Source organism: Macrotis lagotis, chromosome 4, assembly GCF_037893015.1.
Source record: "Macrotis lagotis isolate mMagLag1 chromosome 4, bilby.v1.9.chrom.fasta, whole genome shotgun sequence".
Classification (NCBI taxonomy): Eukaryota; Metazoa; Chordata; class Mammalia; order Peramelemorphia; family Peramelidae; genus Macrotis; species Macrotis lagotis.
In genome coordinates this window covers 46526648-46551876 of record NC_133661.1, presented here as the reverse complement: position 1 = coordinate 46551876, position 25229 = coordinate 46526648, and the positions used below count along the sequence as shown (strand labels likewise).

The 25229-nt window shown below is 36.7% G+C and overlaps 1 protein-coding gene across 4 annotated transcripts in view; it reads right to left on the bottom strand.

Annotated features, from left to right (window-relative positions):
- NEO1 (neogenin 1) overlaps positions 1 to 25229 on the bottom strand; it is a 167180-nt gene that overhangs the window by 49850 nt on the left and 92101 nt on the right. For all 4 annotated transcript variants that reach the window (XM_074232671.1, XM_074232673.1, XM_074232670.1 and 1 more), the window contains exons 8-13: positions 15169 to 15323; positions 13040 to 13188; positions 12500 to 12638; positions 7392 to 7441; positions 6553 to 6697; positions 2413 to 2523 (exon numbers count right to left, since the gene is read on the bottom strand). In XM_074232671.1, the coding sequence (XP_074088772.1) occupies positions 2413 to 2523; positions 6553 to 6697; positions 7392 to 7441; positions 12500 to 12638; positions 13040 to 13188; positions 15169 to 15323 (749 nt within the window). The remainder of the gene's footprint in view (positions 1 to 2412; positions 2524 to 6552; positions 6698 to 7391; positions 7442 to 12499; positions 12639 to 13039; positions 13189 to 15168; positions 15324 to 25229) is intronic.

Sequence of the window (25229 nt, the reverse complement as noted above, 5' to 3'; positions counted from 1 at the left end):
ATAACTCCCTAGAATGCTACCTGTTTTTATTTATTTTTCTTTAAAAGAACAGAGTAGAGAAAAGCTAAATAAATACAATTTCAATTATCTAGTTGGAACAATTTCTCCTGCTTCAGTGTTGAGTTTGCCACAAAACAGCATTAAGTGCTTTCTATTAAAACACTGCTCTCTTTCTTTCTTTTTTTTTTTATTTTAACTAAGTTATCTCTTATCCTTCTGCTACTGGGGATTTAACCACAGGAGATCTTAACATTCTTTTCCAGGAAAATTTTCCCCAAAGTTTTTTAAGTAGCAGAAACTGCCTTTTTGAATGCATTGTAGATATTCTGCCTCACCCCAAACAGAGGTGAGATAGCTCTCTTTATGGAATGCTCTGCATTCCACCACAAGAAGAAATAAGTTGTTTTAGCCCCAGTTGTTTTTCTTAGAAAATGGTCTAAAATAATGAGAAAGAACTGCTCATCAGCAGGCACTTTCCAAAATAACTCTGAAGCAGGAACAAACACAGCTTGCTCAATGTCTTCTAATAATTATTAGTCTTTTATGTTCTAAGCAAATTGCTTTATATAGAGATTAAATCTCTCCAATCTGTTCTCCGGCCTGATAACACTTAAAATTAAAATACCCTCTCCATTTTCTTGTAAAATAAACACATTCATAATTTTGGTAATTGCTTTTATCCCCATGTCCAAATCTTCTTAAGGTCCTCTAGTTCTTCATAAGAAAAGTCTTTCATAGAATAAAATTTGAGTATTATTAGGTCACAGTTAGCAACAGAGTTCAAGCAATGGACTTTAAAGCACCATTGTAGCAATTTGGAGAATTTTTCTCTAAAAATCAGCTTCCTGATTTTTATTTTATATATTTTTTTTCTATTTGATTTTATTACTTAAATTTCTCTATTAGTTGCCCTTTCATTCTGAAAAAGCTATCTTTCAGGACAAAATAGTTTTTTAATAAAAGAACAGGAATAGAAAAAAACAATCATATACTGGAAAAACTGATCTTACATAGTTTTCTAAACCTGTTCCTTTTCCCCCTTGTTAAGAAATAAAGAAAAGTGTCTGCTGTTTTTTTTATTTTCATTGTTTTTATAATCTCCATTTCACAGATGAAAAACCCGGCTCCTTAGAGAGAAGCGACATGTTAAGGGTATATAACCTTATCCAAATCTCCCTTATTGGAAGGGCACCACACTAGTCACCTTACCATGTTACTTCTATTTGTTTTACTTTCTCAAATCATCAAGAACTTCAGTGTTTACAGAAAGGCTGTTTCAAGTTAAAATTTTTTTAAAAGAAAATCAAGTACAAGATTGAAAACAAACTGCTGAGGGGTGGCTTGCTATGAATTTCTTACTTAATGTGTACATTGCAAAGTATTAAGATAAATTTGCAGGTGACAGAGATTTGAGTCTTGATTCCGATCCTTAACTGACTATACTCTGAATCTTTGAGCCCTGGTTCACTCATCTATAAAACAGAGAAAACAGGGTGTCATAAGAAAAGTGCTATAGCTACCCCCTCCTATTAGTTTGTATCTCTGAAACTGAAATTCTCATATATATATATATATATATATATACATACATATATATATATATTTATATATATATTATACACACACACACACACGTAGAAAAAGTGGTATTAGTAACTGAAAACATTTAAATGACTATGCTTTACACATTCTTATGTTACAGTCTGAATAAACCTAGAACCTCTGTTTTATATACAAAGAAACTGAGGATCAGAGAGATATAGAGGATTTCCAATGCCAGTCAGACTAGATCCCAGCTCCTGCTTGGCCTCTCAGACTGAAGTGCTTCCACTGCACCACAAGGCTTCTCAGGCACATACACCCCTCTGTCACTCACCTAAGAATCATAGATCATTAGACTTGGAAAGAACTTCCTATCATCTGTTGCAGCTGCCACATTTTATCCACTGAAACCCAGAGGGCTTAACTGATTGGCCTGAGGTCACAGATCTAGTAGTTTCACAGAATTAGGGCTGCATAGATAAGATTCAGATGGAGATTCAATTTTCAACAAATTCATGGCCCCTTGAGTTAGAGAGGAAGGGAATGTGGGACTAAGGAGAGGGTATGATTTAACTAAGTGGGATCAGATGTAAATATCACATCCGCATATACATGACCTTGGTTCATAGCTGTTCTAAAGTACAGCAACATGTTTTCATCTTTATTCTTGCTTATTTTTTCTGGGGTATACATTAAAACACTGCAGGATATACATTCCTACACCTGGAGGAATAAATAGATAGAATAATTAAATCAATTTACATTGATGTTTACACTGTGACTTATTTGTTCAATAAATTGGCTTTGTAATAAGATCTGTAACAGGGTACCCAGAATGTATTCACCATTAGTCCTTTCATTAATACTTACCATCTAGGTCACTTTCAAATGTTTCTGCAGACAGCCAATCAGTAGCTGGCCCAGTACCATTGACTGTAAGAGCAGCCACTCGGAAGTTGTACTCAGTACCCCGATCAAGACCTAGTATTCAAACAAGAAAAACTGATGTAAAGAATGAGCACAAATGTACTAACAACATTTCTTTCTAAAGACTGTATTATTATATATATATATATATATATATATATATATATATATATATATATATATATACACATATATATGTTTATATCTAAAGACTATATATATATATATGTCATTTATATTTTATATAGTCTAAAGACTATATATAAAAACCGGAAAACATTATAAATATTTCACTATTCAAAAAAAAGGTTTTAGAAAAGAAAAATTAGCCAAATAAGACTAATAATTTCTAATTTTAGAAGCAGTTGTTTTATAATATCCCACTCAATATCAAGATATATAGGATATGGCTATTTGACAAAGTCTAGGTCAAACTTAAAAGTCAATTCGATGCAACATATTTAGAATTATAACCTGGGGCAGAAATCATAATGGGCAAGGCTCTCAGTGGAATACACAACTAATTTTTCTAGGCCTTGGCAGAATTTTAGAGATCATCCATTCACCTTCTTTGAACAAGTGAAGAAACTAAAAGCCCGGAGGGCACCAAGGTCACTGAGTGAGTGGTTCAATCAGAACTCAAGGACAAATTCAAGCTGGCCCCCAAAGATGCAGAGCTAGAAGAGACAGAATGCTTCCTTCCAGGTTCTCAAGTATTTTGCCAAATATATGTTTCCCATTAATTTTCTCAGTCCACATGGCATGCCTACATTTTATAAGAACAAAGCCCAGTTTTCCTTGCCAGCTGCAGTCGACTCTCCATCCTCACCCAAATTGGATTTCGTGCTTTCCATGATCTCTCCTCTCCTTAACTCAAAGTTGTCTTAACTTCCCCCTACAATAGAATGGGAATGCCACAAACAGATTGACCTAAGATGACACAAGGAGAAGTGTCAGCACTAGTCTTTGAACTCAGGTCTTGGGACTTGACCAGGCATCCTTCTGGGACAGCAAGTGTAGCTGAGCAAAATTGCTGAACAGAGCCCCTTGTAACCATCTCCTCTTGTCTGGGAGACAATAGGACTGACCTGGATGTTCTCCAAACTTTTTGCTCTAAGATGCTATTTAATGAAGAAGCAAGCAAAAGTGTATATTTCAGAAAAGATTATGTGTTATCTTAGAAGTACATGTGACTATATCTATTATTCCAAATATTAAAATGATTTATTTTTTGATGTACATAGTCCATGAGGTATTTAAAATAAGGAATGCTGAATAAATTTAACATGTGTCTAACAGAAAAACCTCAGTCACCCAGGATCCTTAGGAGACAAGACTGACTAAATTGTGAATTGTCAGGTCTCCATAGGATCAGGGCTAAGATGCCCTGGATTGTAGTTTTGGATCTGTCACTTATTACCTGTGTGTGTCCTTGGGAAAGACACTTCAGTTTCCTTAGATGAAATGAAGAGATTGGATTAGGTGACTTTTATGGCTCCTTTCCAGATCAAAATCAGATGAGCCTGGGACATTTAGAAAACTTCTGCATGTCTCCCATCAGAGCAATTTTTCATGATTCAGATTCAACAATTTTGTAGCTGTTTTTTTTCTGTCTGCATTGTTGTAGTCCTTGTATATATACAGCTGATTCAGTTTGCATCTGTTCCTAGATATCTCGACCATGTTTTTCACTATATTCATCATGTTGTTTCTTACAGCAGAGTAACATTCCATTCACTTGTGTTCTACAATCAACGAGCATCTTTGCAGTATGAATAATATTTGTAATTCGTAATAATACAATAATATTTTGTGGTATATACAGCCTTTCTAGCAGTGGAATCTTGATATCAGTGAACAGACATTTAGTTACTTTTTTTGGCATAATTGTAAATTAAGCAGTTTCTTTTAAAAACAAAGTTTCAGGGGCGGCTAGGTGGCACAGTGAATAGAGCACCGGCCTTGGAGTCAGGAGTACCTGGGTTCAAATCTGGCCTCAGACACTTAATAATTACCTAGCTGTGTGGCCTTGGGCAAGCCACTTAACCCCACTGCCTTGAAAAAAATCTAAAAAAAAAAACAAAACAAAAAACGCTCAAAGTTTCCCCTCTTAAAAAATTATGTCTATTTTTTAGGAGACATAAACATTGTTGGTTTCTTAGGACTTCTTAGTCTTTATTTCTAATTATTTCTCATGCATTTAAGTATTCTACTGACTGCCCTTCAAGCTCAAAGTCTTGGAACTGGAAGTTGTAATTATATGAGTAGGAAAGTCTAAGCCTAATTATTGATGATGACAGGTACTTCATATTCACTTAGACAGTGATCCCTCCTAGCATTACCTGCACTCTGCCTTTGGTTATCAAGATCCTGGAATGCAGCTGCTGTGGGAGTCATACCTACTGCAACTTAGGTCAACATACTGAAACCAATTTATTCCCCACTAGCACAAAAGAAAACTTTATTAAAAGGAAAAATATAAAATGGAAATCCTTGAGTGAGTGATGATTTATACTAATAATGTTGATTAATGCCTTGGACAGAAGCCCTTCCCATCCCATGGAGAATGGTCTAAGTCAAAGAGAAGCAGAGGGTGGTACTGCTGTTTCTTCTTTTTTTTTGCTTCAACTTGCTGGCATCCTGTCTGGTACTTTCAGCTTCACAGAAGGGGTAAATACTCAGGCAATGTCACAAAGAGTCTTGAGTGACTGGATGATTTACTTTGCCATGCCTCCATGCAAGAAGTGAGCCAAACCTTCTGGCTTCCTCCTCTCCCCAGTCCACCCCATCCTTTCCTAAAGTTCTTTCTCTTCTCTCTGCATTCCTGGCACTTTCAGCTCCACTGGTACAGCCTCCAGTGGACAGAATCTTCTTTTCCTAGTTATTGACTTGGAAGAGGGAAGGAGAAAATATTCCAGCCTCTACTAGGTCACATACAGCAAATTTGTAAAGAGCTTTGATGTGAACATTTCTTTCCTGTGGAAGAGGGGAAGGTGGCATTTCCACTATTTGGGGGAATTAGCTGAAGTTATGCTAACTTGGCTGAATCAAAGAAACCCCAAAGAGCTAGGTAAGAAATGGGTCAGAAGGGCTAGAAGAGAAATTAGGGCTCAAAGCAAAAAAACAAAAACAAAAACAAAAAAATTGGGCTTAGGTCTGTTGGAGCAGAAGATAAGTTTGACAGTTCTTCTGAAGCAAAATAATGAGGTCAGAGAGATTAGATCAGATCAGATTAGATTTCATCTAGTGGGAGAAGGAGCTAGTTAGCTCAGTGCTACTTGTATTTTATATTCAAGTGCATTACAATATTTTTCATCAATTGTAAGAAAAGGTCTTTTCCAAAACCCAAATAATTTTTGGGTAAACTAAAGGAAAAGTGAAGACCGTACATGTAGCACACGGTACAGTTTGCTGTTAGAGGAAGATGTAATAGAAACTACAACTCAGAGTCAGGGTACAAGGCAATGAAATATATAACAAAACCATCATAACTGAGGCTGAAAATTTTCATTTTCTGCCAAATTTCTCATAGCACAGAAGCTCTGATATTATTTCACCTGGTCTTTCAGTTACGGTTACTTGTGAAATGCTTGAGGACCTTATAAGTCATCTTCTGACAGAAGAGACCACATTCCTCTATAGAGGAATTTTCTACTCATTTTGTGTGTTTGTGAAGTCATTTCATTATGTATTCCAAAACACCACTATATTTGACAAACATACAACCTCAAGTCTGTTCTTGTCACTCAAGGTAGATTTGATAAAGAAATTTCTTTGCCTATGCAGAACAACTCTTCCTCTCCACATTCTTATTTTGCAATTATTTAACTCCTAAGAATTCTGTGTTGTTGGGCAAGTTAAAGAAATTAAAGGAAGATTAGTCATGATAGAACAGCTAGTCTAATAAGAATTCTTTCTGAATTTTCCTCTTATTTGAACTATTGAAAGAATAATGTCAAATAATTTTCAAAGGGCAAAAAAAAATTGAATCCTCTAAACTATTTACATAAGTCAATTAACACAATTATACATTCAGAAACTATCATATTTTCATTCTTGTCTCCAAAATGCTAAGCAGTTTACCCTCAATTAACTGGAACAGCTGTGTTCCTCCGACGCTCTCTGTAACATCACTCTTGCGAGAGGATTTCCGGTAGCGAATCTTGTAGCCAGTAATTTGCCCATTTTGTGTACCTGCTGGAGGGGGCTGCCAGTGAATCACAATACTCTGGAGTAGATAAGATTGTAGAGAAAAGTTGAGTTCTATAAGAGGCCTAAAACTAATGTTTCTAATAACTGTTGTAAACAAGGGGTTGAGGAAGAATTTTACAATGTTCCAGTCAATTGATGCTCATAAAGAAATCAAAAACTAAAATTATATAAAAAGACTTTACAAGTACATGGTACTTAGTGGTTATAAAATCTTTTGGAAGAGGGATGATTTAAGCCTTTTTAGTTATAGGCAAATAGCCCATTGGATTCTTACAATGACTCTATGGGGAAGAACAGAATAGGTACCTCCTTTTACAGAGTAGGGAGGCTGACTTGTCACAAGGCAAGTAAGTGGTGAAGCACTGAACTGAAGTCTTCAGGCATTAAATTCTGGTCTCTCAATTGAAAATTACAACATGCTATGTTTCTGCCTTCAAGGTATATATTTTTTGGATCAAATCTGTACTTTTGTTGGATTAAGGGTTACTGTGGACAAGCTGAGATATAGTTGTCACTCCTTTGTTCTCTCACAGTGGGCATTGCTTAGCTCTTATGTTCTGTTCTCCAATAAATACTATGCTCTCAAGATGAGAAGATCACATCCTAGAAGTGTCCTACCAAGGTTTCCTTCTAAGTGATCCCCAAAAGAGAAAGTCTGGTGAGCACACACACACACACACACGCACACACACACACACACACAATTTTACCTTGGAATTTCTCACTTCTAAGGTTAGGTTCTGAGGAGCAGCACTGGGGACTAGAAGGTGAAATAAAAAGGAAAAGGTTAGATCTCCAATCAACCACCAGGACATCAGGTTGGCTATATATACTTCATAAGCAGACTTTACCAACAGTATCCTTTATCAAAAAGAGCACTTTGATTGACATGTGGTTCATTAGTTCTTAATTGGCTAAAAAATATTAGGATTGCACTAAGTGCGTCAGGATTGTCTCCTTAAAGGAAGGCTGCATATTTAGGTTTAATAGTGCTGCCAGGACTCAAAAAAAATCTTTTTGAACTGTTTTTTTTTTTCTTTTGGAAACTGGTTCTTTTTAGTATATCTTTTTGAGAATGGATTTAATTAATAAATATTAATTAAAATTTAATTATAAACAGCCAAAGATCATTCAGGTCCAAACCTAGAGAATGAGATGATAAATCAAGTCAGGAAAAATTCTTTTTCTGACTAAAAAGCATTTGTGGCAACAAAATGATGCAACCAAACTTTGGATATGGCTTGTATGTTGACTCTGAAGAAAGGTTCCAAAGGAGTTTCAGAAATATTTTCAGTCTTGGCATAGCCAATATTCTTTAGATAAAAATGGATACTTCCTGAGGTCATGAGATGATTAATGATGAGAAGTCATGTTAGTGGGTTCTGGTCCCAGGTGTGTGCATGCCACTGTGGGGAGAAAATGTCACTTTTCTGTTGTTTTTTCATTTGTAAAATGATTCAGCTGTGGTTATTAAAGGGTCTAATTATTTCATAGTTACATGGTATAGGTCACATTATCTTCTTCCAAACAACAAACACAATTCATCTTCTCCCCTGATATAATGACCATAAGAACCATTTGAATAGTCAAACGATCCCATTCTCCTCTTTCTTTTAAACTTAAAACTCCATTCCTCTCACTAATGTGATCAGTGCTCTAAAGCTTACAATGTGAGTTTTCATTTATTTCTCTATTTATGACTTTGGAGGTGATCATCAAATCAACTAGTAAAAGCCTGAATAACTATGAATGGTTCTACTGTGCACTTCCTTCTTGATCTCAGTGACTGCCCATATTTACACTGCTCATGCCTAGTGCTCTTTGTGAACTCTGCTGGTTCCTTCCAAGGCCCTCTCCCTCTTTATTCTGCAGCTTCCCTTCTCTGGACACATTTTATAATGCTAATACCTGTCATTTAGTAGAAACTGAAATGACTGACAATAACTGATTATCCTACCTTTCCTTCTGCCTCACTCTAATACTACTCTTCCTTCCTCCACCCCCTTTCCTGTTCTCCCAGTCTTTACTACTTGTGCTCTGGCCCCTCTTCCTTCCCTTCACAGTCATGACCCTAAACTTGACCATTTTCACCATATCAGCAGTTTCCTTTGCCTCTTTTGTCCTCTTCTACTATCACCGGGACAAATTCCAAAGACATCATCCTAAGCTGTGCCTTGTCTCACCATGAAAAATGGCTTTCTTCTATATTTATGTTACCTAATCTCAATGGGGCCCTGCTATACACATGACAATTTTCTGTTCTTCTCTTATTGATTCTGTAAACACTTGCCACGTAATTCTTACATACCATCTCTCTCTCATTTTTTTTAGGTTGTCTTCCTGCAGATTTAATTTTTAAGAACTTTAGAAATATGCTACAAACTTTTTTTTTCATTTGAAGGGTTAAATATTTAAATTTTGGATATGGCTTGTATGTTGACTCTGAAGAAAGGTTCCAAAGGAGTTTCAGAAATATTTTCTATCTTGGCATGGCCAATGGGGTTAAGTGGCTCACCCAAGGCCACACAGCTAGGTAATTATTAAGTGTCTGAGGCTGGATCTGAACTCAGGTACTCCCGACTCCAGGGCCTGTGTTCTATCCACTGTGCCCCTTACCATCTCTTTTTTTTCAAACTTTCTCTACCACTTCTTCTCTATTTCGTCTTAGCAAAGAATTTCATCTGTCACTGGCTCTCTTCTCCCCATGTCATAAATGCCTTTATATCTTCCCCTATTCTTCCTCCTTTCCCTCTGAGAAGCCCAATCCATTTAGTCATGCTTTTAATCCTAACCCTTGATCACCTTCAGTGCTTGCCCCCTTGATTATTCCCGTTCTTCCTTATATATTTATTCTTTTCCCCACTGTTAAAAACCCTCATATGACCTTGCTGTTCCCTCAAGCTATATACTCTTATTCCACTCCTGCCTTTCAAAGACAAACTTCTACTAAGAGTCATCTTGAGATCTAGTTCCTCGCTGTCTCATTCTTCTCAAGTCTTTGGAATTTTGCCTCGGTCCACACCATTCATCTCACGCTGCTCTGCCCAAGTTAATCAATTATCCCAATGGTCTAACTTGAATTCTCTGAAGCTTCTGAAGTGTTTTGATCCCATGTCTGATTCTGTGACATTTCTCTCTGGCTTTTCTCCTACCTGACTGCTGCTTCATTATCTTGCTCCCATCCACTAAGAATGGGCATTCTCAGATTCTGCCTAATTCTCTTTTCATGCTTTTTCCCTCTCATGAGTTCATCTAGTCTCATGATTTAAAGTACACAGATAATTCTGGAATGCAAATCATACTATGAAGAGTAAAACAGAGATTTACCTATTGCTAATCTTTCTTTTGAATTAAGAGTCCTGTTTTATCAACTGCCTAAAGAACAGTAATAACTGGATGCCCAAGGGCATATCAAAACTCAACATATCTAAATTGGAATTCATCATACAGGGTTTTTTGAAAAGCCTGAGCACAATTTTAAGCTTTAATAATTTGAGAAGTACGAATTCCTACAAACTTGCAACAACTGTCTTGTAAAAGTTTAATTGTTTAAATTTATTATAATTTTGCAACATTTTTAATTTTAACAAGACAGAGCCCCCATAACACACTGGGTGCACAGAAGTTTCTGAATGTCACTTTCTTTGGTGATCCTTTCACTTTAGCCCCTTTGACTCTGATCTATTGCCATTAGATTTTTTTTTTCCTAGTGTGGTCACATCCAAACTGTTGTGCATGCATCCAAATCTCATTCTATATATTAAAGGGGCAATTCTTTCATTCATTCTCACAAAAATTTTTACAAAATTTGAAATCAACTAGAGAGATGTACAACACAAGATGGTGGATATGCTGAATTTTAATTAGAAATGTCATTTAAAAAATTTAAATAATTAACCCTTCAAATTGAAAAAAGTTTGTAGCATCTATATTTCTAAAGTTCTTAAAGGTTAAATCTGCAGGAAGACTTTTGGGGCGCTCTATATTGCTCTCCCAAACAAGGCAATGCCATCCTTCCTATCCCTTAACTTGGTAATGCTGGGCTCACTCTTGAGCTCTCTCTTCCCAACCTCCCCCATACTATCTCTTTTCAATTCTTGTGGAGTCTGTCTGCATCCTATCTTGCATCTACTTCCCTTCACTCACAGAGCCACATTCTATTTACTTCACTTGTAATGTTGCAACAGTCTCCCAAGTGGTCTCCCTGCTTCCTGTCTCTCTCCTCTCTCATTTGCCTTCCACACAGCATCAGAGATAGGTCTCAATCATGCTTTCCTGACCATAGCACTCCCAGATTATTACCTTTAGAATAAAACACCAAAATCTTCAGCCTAAAATTTAAAGCCTTCCACCCTTTGTTTGCCAACTCTTTTTCCAGAGTGATTTCATAATATTTCCATTCATAAACAATGTATTCCAGCCAACCAGTCCATTAGCTGATTGACTCTCCCCTTCAATCTGTCAGGACTGTTAATATCATCTCCCTCTCAAAATGACTTTATTCAACCTTATATATACCTTGGGTCTATTTAACAGTATACCTATAGGATCCTTCAGGACAATGTAAAGCTCCCTAATGGAAGGTAGAATTCAATTTTGTCTTTATAGTCAAAGGATCAAAGATGTAGAATTGGAAAGGATCATGAAGGCCTTCTAGTCTAGAACTCAATGATGGGTCCTAGGGTCCCCTGGACCCTGCTCCTCCAGCACAAAGACCAGGACTGTGACAAGACCTAAAAGTCTGTAGGTTTAAAAATGATTCTTCCAAAGGTTATGAAGGTTACAGTTCTCTGTGAAGAACCTTTGAGAGAGAAGGAGCCCACGATGAGGGAAGAGAGGAGACATGCTCAGGCTCCTACAGTTTAAGCAGGATTCAAATGGGGGTGCCTGATGATTTCCAGGTCAGCAGGCCTGGAGGAAACACACTATCATTTGAAGATGGCAGCCCTCAGTCATCTTTGCCTCAAAGGAGCTTAGGATTGTGCCCAAAGGAGGCACCTGGCAAATATCTCCTGGATTAAACTACTGCCCCCAGAACCAAATAGTACTGGGGGAGAGGCTAATTAAAGGAAAATGAGGTGCTCCTTGAGGAACACTAATGACTTTATCAGTCGTTTCAGTCACGTTGGCTTCTTTGTGACCTCATTTGGGGGTTTCTTGGCAATGATTCTGGTGTTACAATATTGCCATTTCCTTCTCCAGCTCATTTTACAGATGAGGAAACCGAGGTACAAAAGGTTAAGGTGTCTGAGATCAGATTTGAACTTGGGAATGAGTCTTCCTGACTCCAGGCCCAGCACTCTATCCACTGCAGCACCTCACTGCTGGGCTTGAATTAAAATTCATACACTTAGCTTCGAGCTATTAGTGAGAGTTTGCTCAAGGCTGAGTTTCATAGCTTCCACAAATATTTTTACACGCAAATATATCAATATAATGTAGAAGATTTAGCTCAGAAGCTAAGAAAAAACCCTCAAGCTTTTAAAAGGCACATGGACACCACAAACACATACACACATGCACACACAGGCCTGCAGTCACATTTGAGCACATACTCAGACATTTTAAAACAGGCTATTAGACTTCACTGCTATTGAACTTTGGTTGGTTGGGTGCAATCATCCACTCTGATAGAATGATGAGCACCATTTTTCTAAGCAAAGTCTCATCCAGGTCTAGTTGGCATGCAAACTCTTATTGGGTTTTGGGGTAAAAAAAAAGACCCAAGTCTGTGAGATGAACAATCCAGAACTTCCACAAGCCCATAAACAAAAAGCCAAGAATAGAATCTAATTTCCAAAGGAAATGAATAACTTACCATCTGATAACGTTCGAACAACAACATCTTGTGTGGAGACTCCAGGACCATGTTTATTATAGGCTACTACTCGGAAACTATACTCAGTGTATTTTTTCAATCCATTAATGGTGTAGGAGCGACTTCCAACATCAACATCCTGTCCATAAAGGAAAATAACTCATACATATATATCAAGCCAAAATAAATATTGCAACTAAATAAGTCTCCTAGACAAAGCACATTAACTATGTTTTTTGTGGCACTGATTTTTCTTTTTCTATGAAAACACTGCTTGATAACAGATGGTAATGGAATATAAATGATTATTGGAAATACTGCTTTAACAACAATTTACTATGATTGATGAAAAATTAAAGATTAAAAAGTTGTAAGCAAGAAATGTTCTCTTCCTTCTCTATTTATTATTATTGTTATCATCATTCACCAATATGAAACTATTTCTGTATATCATTTTTATAAAATTGCCACCTAAGTGAATGTCCACATCTGGAATTTCCCTTACTTCAGGGAATTAGTTTACAGCTGGCTACATGATACCTGCTCATTTTCTGCCCCCTTTTCCATGTAGTACAACTTGTAATTCTGAATTTCCCCATTGCCAGACAGAGGTGTTTCCCAGGTGACAGTGATTGAAGTAGGTGAGGTAGCATATGCTCGGATGTTAGGGGCTGGCCCTGGGAGTTGGACTGAAATGAAAGAAGCAAGAAATAGGGGGAAAAAAAGTAAATTCATTGAGTTCACCAATTAATTTTTCTGTCATTAGCATAATGCTTTTATCAAAAAACAAAGAATAAAAACAAAATAAAACTTTGAAAACAACTGATTTGCCTGAAATGTTATTAACTAACAAAAGAAGTTCATTATAATTACAAATCTATGATCCTAAGCTTTAAGATAAGCATTTTCTTAAAAAAGAGGAAATATATTAAGTCACTTTTCTTTGTTAGCAAATGATGAAAATTATTACTCTGGAAATTATATTACAATTTACAAACATGTTTCTTTAAATTATGATCTTTGAACATATTGAATGTGCATCATGGGCTTGTTTTTCAGATTGAAAGTCGTCAAAGTCTCTATATAATTTCTTGATTTCAGCATAACTTCCTTTTTATTCCTTTTTATTAAGGGATGATTGAATTGATGAAGTATTGTATTTTTATACATGATTAAGAAAAATAATTTCTCTTTGATTAGAAGCAAATACTCAAAGCAAGACTCAAAGCAAATGCAAAGACTCAAACCAAGCTCTGCAAGCTTTTTCCTGCAAAGTTACAACATTTGACTATGCTTTTTTAGATAACATTTTACAAGGAGATTTTGAATGAGTCTGCTTCTCAGTGAATGCCAAAACACAAAAGCATAACAACATTAAGTTAACCAGTTCAAATGAAAAGGCAAAGCAGAAACAGAACAGTGTAGGAGAAAAACAGTTAATCTAGAGTCTGGAAATCTGAATCTGAGTCTTTAACTTTGCAATTTACTATTTATGTGACTGTAGACAAATAATTTATTTTTCTTGGGCTTCAGTTTTCTCCTCTGAGAAAAATGCTTTATCTCTCGGTCTCTCTAACTCTCTACCTGTCAGTCTATGTCACACTTTATCTATCCATCTTGAGAGAAGCAGACTAGATGATGTTTAAGATCTCTTTAAGTTTGGGCACTGTATGATTCTAAGATGCTAATATTGCTTTCTGTCTTTTCTTCCTAATTCAACTCCTCAAAAAAAATGTGGAGATAAACCACAAAATTTTATACTGTTCTGACCCATTTTATATGACATAATTCATGGACAGCAAATTTATATTGGTACTTTAATAAGAAGAAATGTTATACAGCAACTTTTTTCCATTTGGAGTTTGAAATGTGCAACTACTTCAAGAATATGAGTAAGCATGTGTGTATATATATATATGCACATACACTTTTGCTTCTTTTTCTAAAAATACTTTTTTTAAAAAAAATGAGTTACTTGGGATACTTCTAAAACAGAAGCTTAACTATTTACAGTGGAGGACAATAAAACTTCATTTTCAAAAGGACCTGAAGGACTCTAATTTTCTAAAGAAGTGCTAAATCTCAGGATAATCTGCAATGATAAAGGACTGAGATATAAACAATTATATAATAATTAGAAAAATTAATCAAGTACCCTTGTTCTGACAACCATAATAATGACACATCAGAAATATAAAAAATCCTATCTGACTTACAAGTTAAAACAAAAGAGGGGCTTAGAAATCACTAGCACCAATGCTCTCATTTTTAAATGAGCAAACTGGAGTTCAAAAGGATTGGAGTGACTTATCAGAAATGACCCAGCTCCTTAAGGACAGGTTGTGGGCCTTTGCACTTCTGGGAGCATGTCCTCCTCCAATTCATCCATAATCAGTCTTTCCCCTTCTTCCAAGTTCTGATTCCCACAGTTACAATGAAACTGAAAATAGTTGTGGGAAAAGTCTTCTGAACTCTGACATTTGTGATATATTAGTGCATAATTTGACCATGAGTTTCATTGGACCATAACTGTTCCACACAATTTGGATCCTAAGCTTCCTGAAATTAGAGATTGCATTTCTTCACTTCCCCCATAATGCCTAGGCCCAGGCTGAAAACCCCAAGGACTTCTTTACAGAGATGGCTTCAATGATATTGCTAAGGCTTACCCTCAGGCTGAGTCTCTACTCGCAGAGGAAGTGACCGCTCTCCAGAGCCATGTCTGTTTTGTGCCACAACTCTGAAGATATATACTGTCTCTGGCATCAGGTTTTGAATGGTCACTTGCATCTCCCCGGGATGGCTGGTATTTTCAATCCGTTCACTTTAGGAAAAGAATTTAAGAAGATAAAAGGCAAGAAACTTTCTAAAATATGCACATTCATTTTCAATATGTTTGAACAAACATTAGATGTGAAGTGTCTCACACACAAAATAGCACTCAAACATCAAATAACAGGCAGTGTGTATGAAGAGAAAAGCTCTGAGGTGCTCTGTCAGATAGAAATGTTTAACACATCTACTAATCTGCTGGGAATAATTTTTACTTAGACAGCTCAGAAGCTGCTAATACTAACACAATCTTGATTTCCAATTTGAAAAGAACAGGAAGTCTACTTGGCACTGTATTTTTTTTCAAAATTCAATTTTATTTCCATTTCCAAATTCTCTCCCTCTCACCCTCCCCACCTATTAAGAAAGCAGGAAAAATGAAACCCATTACAAATATGTATAGTTAAGCAAAACAAATCCCTCATTAACCAAATCACATAAATACAGGCATATGTGTGCCTATGTGTGTGTGTGCATACTTGTAACATATGTTTATATACAGGTGTGTGTGTGTATACATATGTCAATCTGCACACTGAAACCCTTACCTCTCTATCTGAAGGTGGATAGCATATGTCATGATGAGTCTTTTGCAACTGTGGTTGACTCCAATGTATTTCATGGCATCTATCTTTACAATATTGTCATTGAGTAAATTGTTCACTTAGTTCTGATCGCTTTATTTTTATCAGTTCATACAAGTCTTTCCATTTTTTTAAACTATCCTCCTTATCATTTCATATGGTATACTAGCATTCCAACCCATACATATTCTATTAATTGTTCAGAAAATTTTCAACTGATAAGTAAGTGCCCTGCATCATTTTCCAATTCTGTGTCACCATAAAAAGAGCCATAAATATTTTTGTTTGTATGGGTCCTTTTTCTTTTTCTTTGATCTCTTTGAGATTACAGCTCTAGTATCAGTATAGCTAGGTGAAAGATTTGTACAGTTTAAGAGCTTTTGGGGAAGATATCCAAATTGTTTTCCAGAATATTCTGCTAGTTCAAAGTTCCAACAACCCTGGCTTAATGAAACTGCTTTTCCAAAGCTCCATTAGCATTTGTCATTTTCCTTCATTTTAGTCACCTCTGCCAATGTGAGGAGTGTAAGGTGATATCTCAGCTGTTTTAATTAGCATCTCTCCAATTATTAGCAATTAGAACATTTTTTCGTATGGTTATTCATACTTTGGATTTCCCATTCTTTTATCATATATCAATTAGAGAATGGCAGTTATTTTTATAAATTTGAATCAGGTTCCCCATATTTTTTAGAAATGAGATATTTGTCAGAGAAACTTGTAGCAGCAATTTTTCCTGCCTTTATGTCTCTTCTTAGCTGAATGGGTTTTGGTTGTGCAAAAATTCTTTAATTTTATGGTATCAAAATTGCCTATTTTTCTTCCTGTGAATATTTCTATCTCTTGTTTAGTAATAAACTCTTCTATCCATAAGTCTCATAGATAATTTTTCTCCTTGCTCCTCTATTTCATTTGTGATGTCAACCTTTATTTCTAAATCCTGTGTCCATTTGGAACTTGTTTTGATATACAGTGTGAAATGTTTAACTATACCTAGTTTTGCCAGATAGCTTTCCAGTTTTCCTAATATAAGTAAAATTTCCTTCTACAACTTATCTCCATTATAAATAATGTTGGCTTTTTCATTTTAGTTAGATAATAAAGATTATTTTAAAGAAAGCACTATTTAGTCCTGTTTTCTCTGGGCTTTTTTTTTAAAACAGAAATGGATTTGTCTTGTCAAAAGCTTTTTCTGCTTCTGTTGCTATAATGATATCATTTTTGTTATTAAAGTGGTCAATTATATTTATAATTTTCCTAGCCCTGCATCCCTGGTATAAATTCAGCCTGATTATATTTGATATTTGTGATGTTTTGCTATAATTGCCTTGTTTTTTATTTAAAAGATCCTATTTTTCTAAGTTTGTGCCTCTTATTAATTTGATAGAGGATTTCATTAGCAGCAAAGGGTATAGTGAGCTCCACAACAATTTCCATCCAAAAGGTACAAGATTCTGATGAGCCATTATAGTAGCTTGAGCCATGAATATTCTCAGCTTTTTAGTTAGAAAGCTAGATGTAAATGGTAAAAAAGATCAGCTAACTACAAAGCTGTAAAACAGTTCTGAATAATTTTAAAAGACCAGTAAAATGAGACCATTTTGGAAAGGCTTTACAAATTCTATCCAGTAAGATACCATGAAGTTAATTTGTGTCACTGGATTTAAATGAGAAAAGAATAAAACAAACAAATTAAATCAGGGATTATTTTTAAAAAAAAGAGTAGTTTGCAGGATATTTCATGGGCTGGGAGAACTTCTATTTAGCTGAATATCCTAGATTGAGTGCTGAAGAGTCAACAAAGAACATGTGGCATGAGTGCCTTCTTATCAGTGCCCCCAAGCCCGCCTCCTCTGCTCATCCCACTACAGAATATTCAGAGATACATAAATACAGAAACTCCGAGAACCCATTACACGCTGACCCTGAAGTTCATTTCTCCATTTCCAATGGGATGCACTTAAAAACCCATTCATTCTTCATTCATTCATTGGTTGGTTCATCTTCTACATGTACAGTTCCACTTCCATGTGAATGGAGTTAATGAAAATACAAAGTCCATAATTATTTATTAAGCATCTATTACATTCATAACATTGTACAAGACAATGGGGAAGTCAAGATAGAAAATGAGAATAGAGAGATGAGACATATACTCAAATAATTAAGTTAGAAAATAAATTAAGCACAAAAGTTTCATAGTGGCATTTGATTTTCAAGAATGAGAAGGATGTCCATACATGGAGATAGAGTTCAAGTATGGTAGCCAAGACATGGAGGCAAGAGGGAGGAACACAAGGCTAAGAAACACTGAAGGAGACAGTGCAGTCTGAGTGATACATAAAATGTTGAAAAGAAATATGGTAATTAATAAGGCTGGAAAGACAGGTTGGACCAGGTTATTGAGACCTTGAACAGAAAGTTAAGAAGTTTCTATTTTATCTGGTAGCCAAGGAGAAACCCACCTAGGGTTTCTCAGTAGGAAGAATGATATGATTAGAATTGAGTACTAGGAAAGTTACCTAGGCAGGGGTGGAAAAGCTTAGATGGCACCTGATCTGAGCTAGGATCTCTTTGTATTTAAGAGAAGAGAAACTAGAGGTGGTAGCCTTGGTCCAGAAAAGAGGTCATGAGGGTTAGAACTAGTGGAGTGGTGAAAGTTGAAAGGAGAGAAGAGACAGGATATATTATGGGGGTGCATAAGTAGAATAGAACAACTGATTGAATATTGGGGAGAGGAAGAGGGAAGGAGCAAGAATGAATTATAAGTTTAAAGACTAGATGACTGGGAATAGAAATGCACCTTACTGAAATTCTGTTTGAACTCAGATACTCCCACTCCTTCCTCTTTTCCCCATCATTGTGCTACTAAACTCCTAAACTACAGCAGAACTTTGAGTTTGTCTCTCTATTCAATTTCCATCAGTTCTACTTTAGCTGAGGGACATCCATACCCTTGATCCTGCCATCATCCACAAGGATTCTACTTGCCTGTTCAAGAACAGCGTCTCCATTATCTGGTGATATTTATCTTTCCATCTCTCTCCAGGTCACCCTTCCCTCACACTTGCTTTGTCCTGAGGGCAAATGTTCTCATATCATGTGGGCCACTACTGCAACAAGGCAGTCTTACCACTCCCTCCTATTTGTCTGGCATACAGTAGGCTGAATAAATGTTTGTTGACTTGACTTGACTAATTGATTCTCTGTTCCATTAGCTACAGAAGCTATTACAAAACTTACTTCTCTCTTCAAACCTCCCATGTTACTTCCTTCTTCACTGAAAAAACTGAAGTCATTCCTCAAGGTTTTCCCTTTGTTACCTTCTTTATCTCACATCCTTCTGGTATCTTCTTCACTCTAGTCTCAGAAGAGGAGGTATTCCTTTTGCTTGAAAACACAAAAGCTCTTACATATACTCTTGATGCTCATTTTAGCCTTCTCCAAAAGACTGACCTTATCATCATCTTCACTCCTAATCTTAAATTGCTAATAGTTCTTTCCCTGCTCCTAGGAGCACATTTTTTTTATGGAAAAAAAAGACACAGTTCATGTTCTAAAGGAGTTTATCAAGGAAGCTATATGGGCTGGGGAATAGAGCACTGGCCCTGGAGTCAGGAGGACTTGAGTTCAAGTGCCAGGTCAGACACTGGATAACAAGCTGTGCCTTTGGACAGGTCATTTACACTCATTGCCTTCAAAAACAAAAACAAACAAAAAAGGAGCTTATTTTCTAAAGGGAAAGACAATACATCTAAGGGAATGGTAGTCAGGGAGGTGTATTTTGTTTTGGAGAGTGGAAAACGAGGAAAGAGAGGCAGACATAGACATTGTCAAGCAAGTTAAAATAAACTGGGAAAAGAGTAGCATGGAATGTGGAGGTAAAAGATAGTCTAGGAGACTGAGTTTGCACAATTACCTGAATTGGGACCTATAGCATGAACTGTAAAGTTGAGAAATACAGAAATAAAGATGAGAAAAAGGAGTCTAGGTTTTGGCAGACTTGTATAGAGGTCCAGGTCAGGTAACAGGCTGTGGGTCCTGGCTGAGAGAAGCCAGTCAGAGGCAGGAATGGGGTCCAGCTCTACTGGTGAAGAGCAGGTTGGCTGCTCTTATCAAGTGAACTGGCCCTCTGACCCCAATACTGGGAAAAAGGATAATCCTGGAAACCAAGACCAAAATTTTGACAGCCTGTTATAGAGGTGGAGAGAGCTGGTCTGCAGTCAGCTCCTTCAACCCATATACTGAGAAAAAAAAATCCTTTAGCTCCAGCTTAAAGATGCCAGAGGCACTTAGTCTAGTTGGGAAAGGCATTGTCAGAAGTCTCACCTCCCTGGAGTTAGGTGCCTTTCCACAGCCTCCTCACCTCTTCTTGGTTCTAGGTCCCTATATCCAAGCCGAGCAAGTTTGATCCTTGCACTAGGTGAGGGCACCTTCCTCTTCTGGTTCCCTTTTGCTTTTTTTTCTCTAAAAACATACTCAGTCCCTCCAACCATTCTTCCTCAGGGAACCAATGCCCTGCATCCTGCTTGCTCTCTTCTGAGCATTCTCTCTCTCTCGCTTTTTTAGTTTTTGTGAGCAATAGGTGTTAAGTGACTTGCCCAAGGTCACACAACTAGTAAGTTATCAAGTGACAAGAGGCTCAGATCTTCTTGTCTCCAGGACCAGGGCTCTATCTACTGAGCCATCCAGTTTCTCCCTGCCTCTGATACCCATCATCACTGTCCAGAAGACATGCTTCAGAGGAGGCCCAGACAAAAGCATGGTCCAGTGAGGCTACATCCTTCCTAGTCCTGCAAGTCCTGCTTCTCTTGATGCAGCCCAAGGGTCCATGTGGCTGCCAGACCACACTGGTGATTCACACTGAGCTTTCAATTCACTAACCTACCCCTGCACCAACTGCTTTCAGAACAGCCCTAACCAGGTCTTCCCAATATTCTATTTGCAAAGTTGTTTTTTGCACTCAAGAGCAAGACTTTAGATTATCCTTACTGAATTTAATCTAACTCTATTAAGATTTACCCTCTTGTTCAGATTGATCAAAATCCTTTGGATCTTGACTATACTTGGTTATATCCCTCAGCCTTCATGTGATCCACACATTTCACAAGTATGTTATCTATACCATTCTTCAAGTCCCTGATAAATGGCAAAGATGCCTTCTATGTTTCACTGGAGACTTCTTGCCAAGGAGAAACATTAATAACTAATTTCCATGTCCAGATCTCAACCAGTTATAAATCTGTCTGACTACATTACCTTTTCAATGAAATAGAGCAGCTAAGTGGAGTTAGGAAGACCTCGGTTTAAACCTGGCTACAGACACTGACTAGCTGAGGGATCCTGGGCAAGTCACTTCAGTCTGACTGCACCCCTCCCCTCCAAAGATGAAATCACCTCTGTAACTCTCACCTCCTCAGGTCACTTCCTACCTACTCTAGGATGTCTTCACATTCCTCCCAGGTGATCTCCCTTCCCCCCCCCCCTTTTTTTTATGCTGCTTTGTCTCCTTCATAAGACTTTGATCTCCTCAAGGGCAGAGGACTATCTCCTACCTTCTTTGTATGCCTAGAGTTTAATACAGTGTCTAACACAAAGCAAGGGCTTATTAAAGGTTTCCTTTATCATATGCAAATGTAATACCTACCTAAACACATCTGAGCTCATAATAGCCCCTGAAAAAAGGATTCCTACCCAAGTCAATCACTCAGTGTATTGTAACAAATTGAGGATAGAAGGGATGAGCTTAGCAATTACTTCAGAACTTTACAGGTAATTAGCTTCTCCTTGATCAATATTTTAGCCAAAGAAGAAAAACTGTATGGAATCACTTGTTAAAGTCTCTTATAATCGTCTTATCCTCCCCCCCAAAAAAACTGGCAAAATGTGCTTATATTTGTGTGTTAAATGCAAGATATTGTGTGCGTTCTCATTTGTGAATGTGGAAATTGCCTTCATCAATTCACAGCTATGACTTGACTGAGAGTATAGGTGGGCAAGGTAATTTGGGGTTCTCCCCCTTCCCTTTTCTTCCTGCTTTACTTTTTATCATCAAAGCAAAAGTCTCAAATTGTTTCTAATTGACCATTATCCCCACCTTGCTTTTAGCCCCTGGGGCAGCTCCAACCTACCTAATGCTGTTCTATATTCTGATTCACTCATCTAACTTTTTAAACAGCTACACATTAATTTTTACTAATTTAATTGTAGGTTTTTACTAATGTCTAAACATAAGAAAGTAGAAGTGTCTTGTTAGGATATAGTCTTAAATGTTTATCTTCCTGGTGTTTGAACTTTATTCTCAAAGATGACATCAGGGAGGTGATGCCATGACAAGTGCATGAAGTGGATTTGAGTGAGGGAGGGCTGTGCTATATCACCAGTCTCACTTTCTCCTCCAAGGGGTTCAGTGGCCAGAAACAATAAATTTAAAATAATGAAACTTTATTTTTATATGCTTTTATACTGGGCCTCTTTGAATAATTAAATGGGTACAAACATATCTATGGCTATTTTAGAGAATCTGGAAAATACTTTCATTATTTTAAATTATCATAGGTTTATGGTTATTGTATCTTTATTTTTAATGTCTCAGTACTGGTCACATTCAAGATTTATTTGATGATGAGGCCCCAGTCACAATTTACAGTACTGAAATGATTCCTTTAGAGAAAAAGAATCCATTTTACTACAATGATACACTGGCAGATGGTGTAGTTCAGCAAAAAGTGGTGATTGTTTAAATTTTTTCCTTCTAGTGACTTAAACTAACAGAGGAGAAATTTAGATAATTTAATAATTTCTCATTTTGATATATATGACTTCTTTCTGAATTAGGGAACTTTGGAAAGGGTGTGCATCAATTGCCCCTCTTTCCCCAAATACAGATGTTCTTGTACAAAAAACCTGAATCTTGAAATATACAAAAGATGGTTTCAAACAATCATGGATTCAGAATCAAAAGGATCTTACAAGTATGACAGTCTATGGGCCTCATTTTACAGATGAGGTGACCAAGGCACAGAAAGGTAAAGTGACTTGTCCAGGGTCCAAGATAATATATAAGGCAGCATTTGAATTAAGGTCTCCCACACTCTAAGTTCAGTGCTAAAGACATTATTATCTGAATCCAAAATTAAATGAGGAAGAGGAATTCAGATAGATGATAAGTGGTACAAAAATAATAAACAGTTCTGCCCTACACAGACCCTCAAAAAGATAATTCACAGATGAAAATTCCAGAGTTGAATATGACTCCATTCTTAAGAATGTTCCCACTAAGGGAAAGCAAAAGGGTCTGGTTAATTTAGGAAAATCAGTAAAAAGGAACATGATGAAATGTTTAGCTTTGGTTATAGTATTCATGAAAAAGTCAAGGTTAAATTAAACTTTCCTTGTTTTTGCAAATAAACAAGTTCAAGAAGCAAGATTCTAAGGTGGTTATTTTGTGATGAATCACATTTAAGAACTAATGGAAGGTGGGCTATTTATCCTGTTAGTTCTGATTCTTCTTTCACAATATGACTAATATGGAGAAATGTTAAACATGATTGTACTTGTATAACTTATATCAGATTACTTGCTGTCATGGGGAGGGAGAAGGGCAGGGAGGAAGGCAGAAAGATATGGAACTCAAAAACTGACAAAAAGATGAATGTTGAAAACTACCTTTGCATGTAAATGGAAAAAATAAAATAAAAATGACAGTGAAAAGAAAAAAAAAGAAGTAATGGTAGATCTGTGGAATGCTGTGCCTATCTCACCAGCAGATGGCAAACAGCTCTCATTACTGCCTTGCTGCCATGGAAAATCCTCACTCACGTAGAGCCTTTCCAGAAACATTCATTTGTCTTGCTCATCAACTTTTTTCCTTTATACCATGTGAGAGGAATGCTTTTCCAAAGATTCATATATGATTTAAGCAAACATCATAGCTGTGAATTGATGAAGACAATTTCCACATTCACAAATGAGAACTCACACAATATCTTGTATTGAACACACAAATATAAGCATATTTTGTCAGGTTTTTTTTCGGGGGGGGGGGAGGATAAGACCATTATAAGAGACTTTAACAAATGATCCCATACAGTTTTTCTTCTTTGGCGAAAATGTTGATCAAGGAGAAGCTAGTTACCTGTAAAGTTCTGAAGTCATTGCTAAGCTCTTCCCTTCTATTATCAGTTTGTTAAAGTACACTGAGTGATTGGCATGGGTAGGCATCCTTTTTTCAGGGGCTATTATGAGCTCAGTTGTACACACAGGCAGGTATACTGGGAGGGAACAGATGCTGAATATGAATAACTCCGTTGCCAAGCAGAACCCAATGGTTGTTCTTACATATGATTCGTGTAAACTAAAATTGGCAGCACAGTTTTCAAGATTTGGATCTGAAATCCAACTGTAAAGCAGCATCTCATACACTTGTAGAGCAAAGTGGAGGCAGAGACTACACTTCAATTAATCATGCCAACATGCTTATAAAATTGTGCATGAGGAAGGGGAGATGGGCATCTACAGAAAGGGGAGTGTCTGTCTGTTTGAGCAGGCTCTGTTTTGTTGCTCCATCTTCTACATTGAAACAGTCCTATCAAGTATTTTCACTCTTTTCTGGATCTTCCAAGTAAGAAAAATGGAGTTCTGAGCCAAGGGAGCTGAAGCTGATGCAGGAATTACTATAGTAGAAAATCATAAAAGCAGGCTGCTCCAATAAGAATCCCCTAAGGTTGGGGCAGCTAGGTGGTGCAGTGCAGCTTAAAGAGTCAGGAGGACCTGAGTTCAAATCCAACCTCAGATACTTAATAATTACCTAGCTATGTGACCTTGGGCAAGTCACTTTATCTCACTGCCCTGCAAAAACAAACAAAAAAGAATTCTTTAAGGCAAAATAGCTATGGTTGGAGCTGAGAGTCCTGGAGAGGGTCTTTTTATAGCTTGTCATTTCAGTCATGTTTTTTATTTTAACCTCTGCAAAAGGTTATGACTCTAAGGAAAATTTCAGATGAGTTATACAAGAGAATTCTAATAAAATTTTAGGCAATCAGGGTGATTTTTAAACTGTAATTGGTCATGAGAAAGAAGTGGGAGTGATAAAGAGAAGTAAAAAAGAACGGGAAGAAGAGTCAGGCAATCTGGATTTTCATTATAACTATGCTATCATCAATTAATCAGTCAATCAAATATTTATTAAGTGCCTACTATGTGTCATTCACTGTGCTGGGAATACAACTACAAAAAATGAAATGACCCTTCTCAAAATGAGTTTACTTCCCAGTGGAGAGATGAAAACAGGTAAAAATTCATTTGTGTGTCTG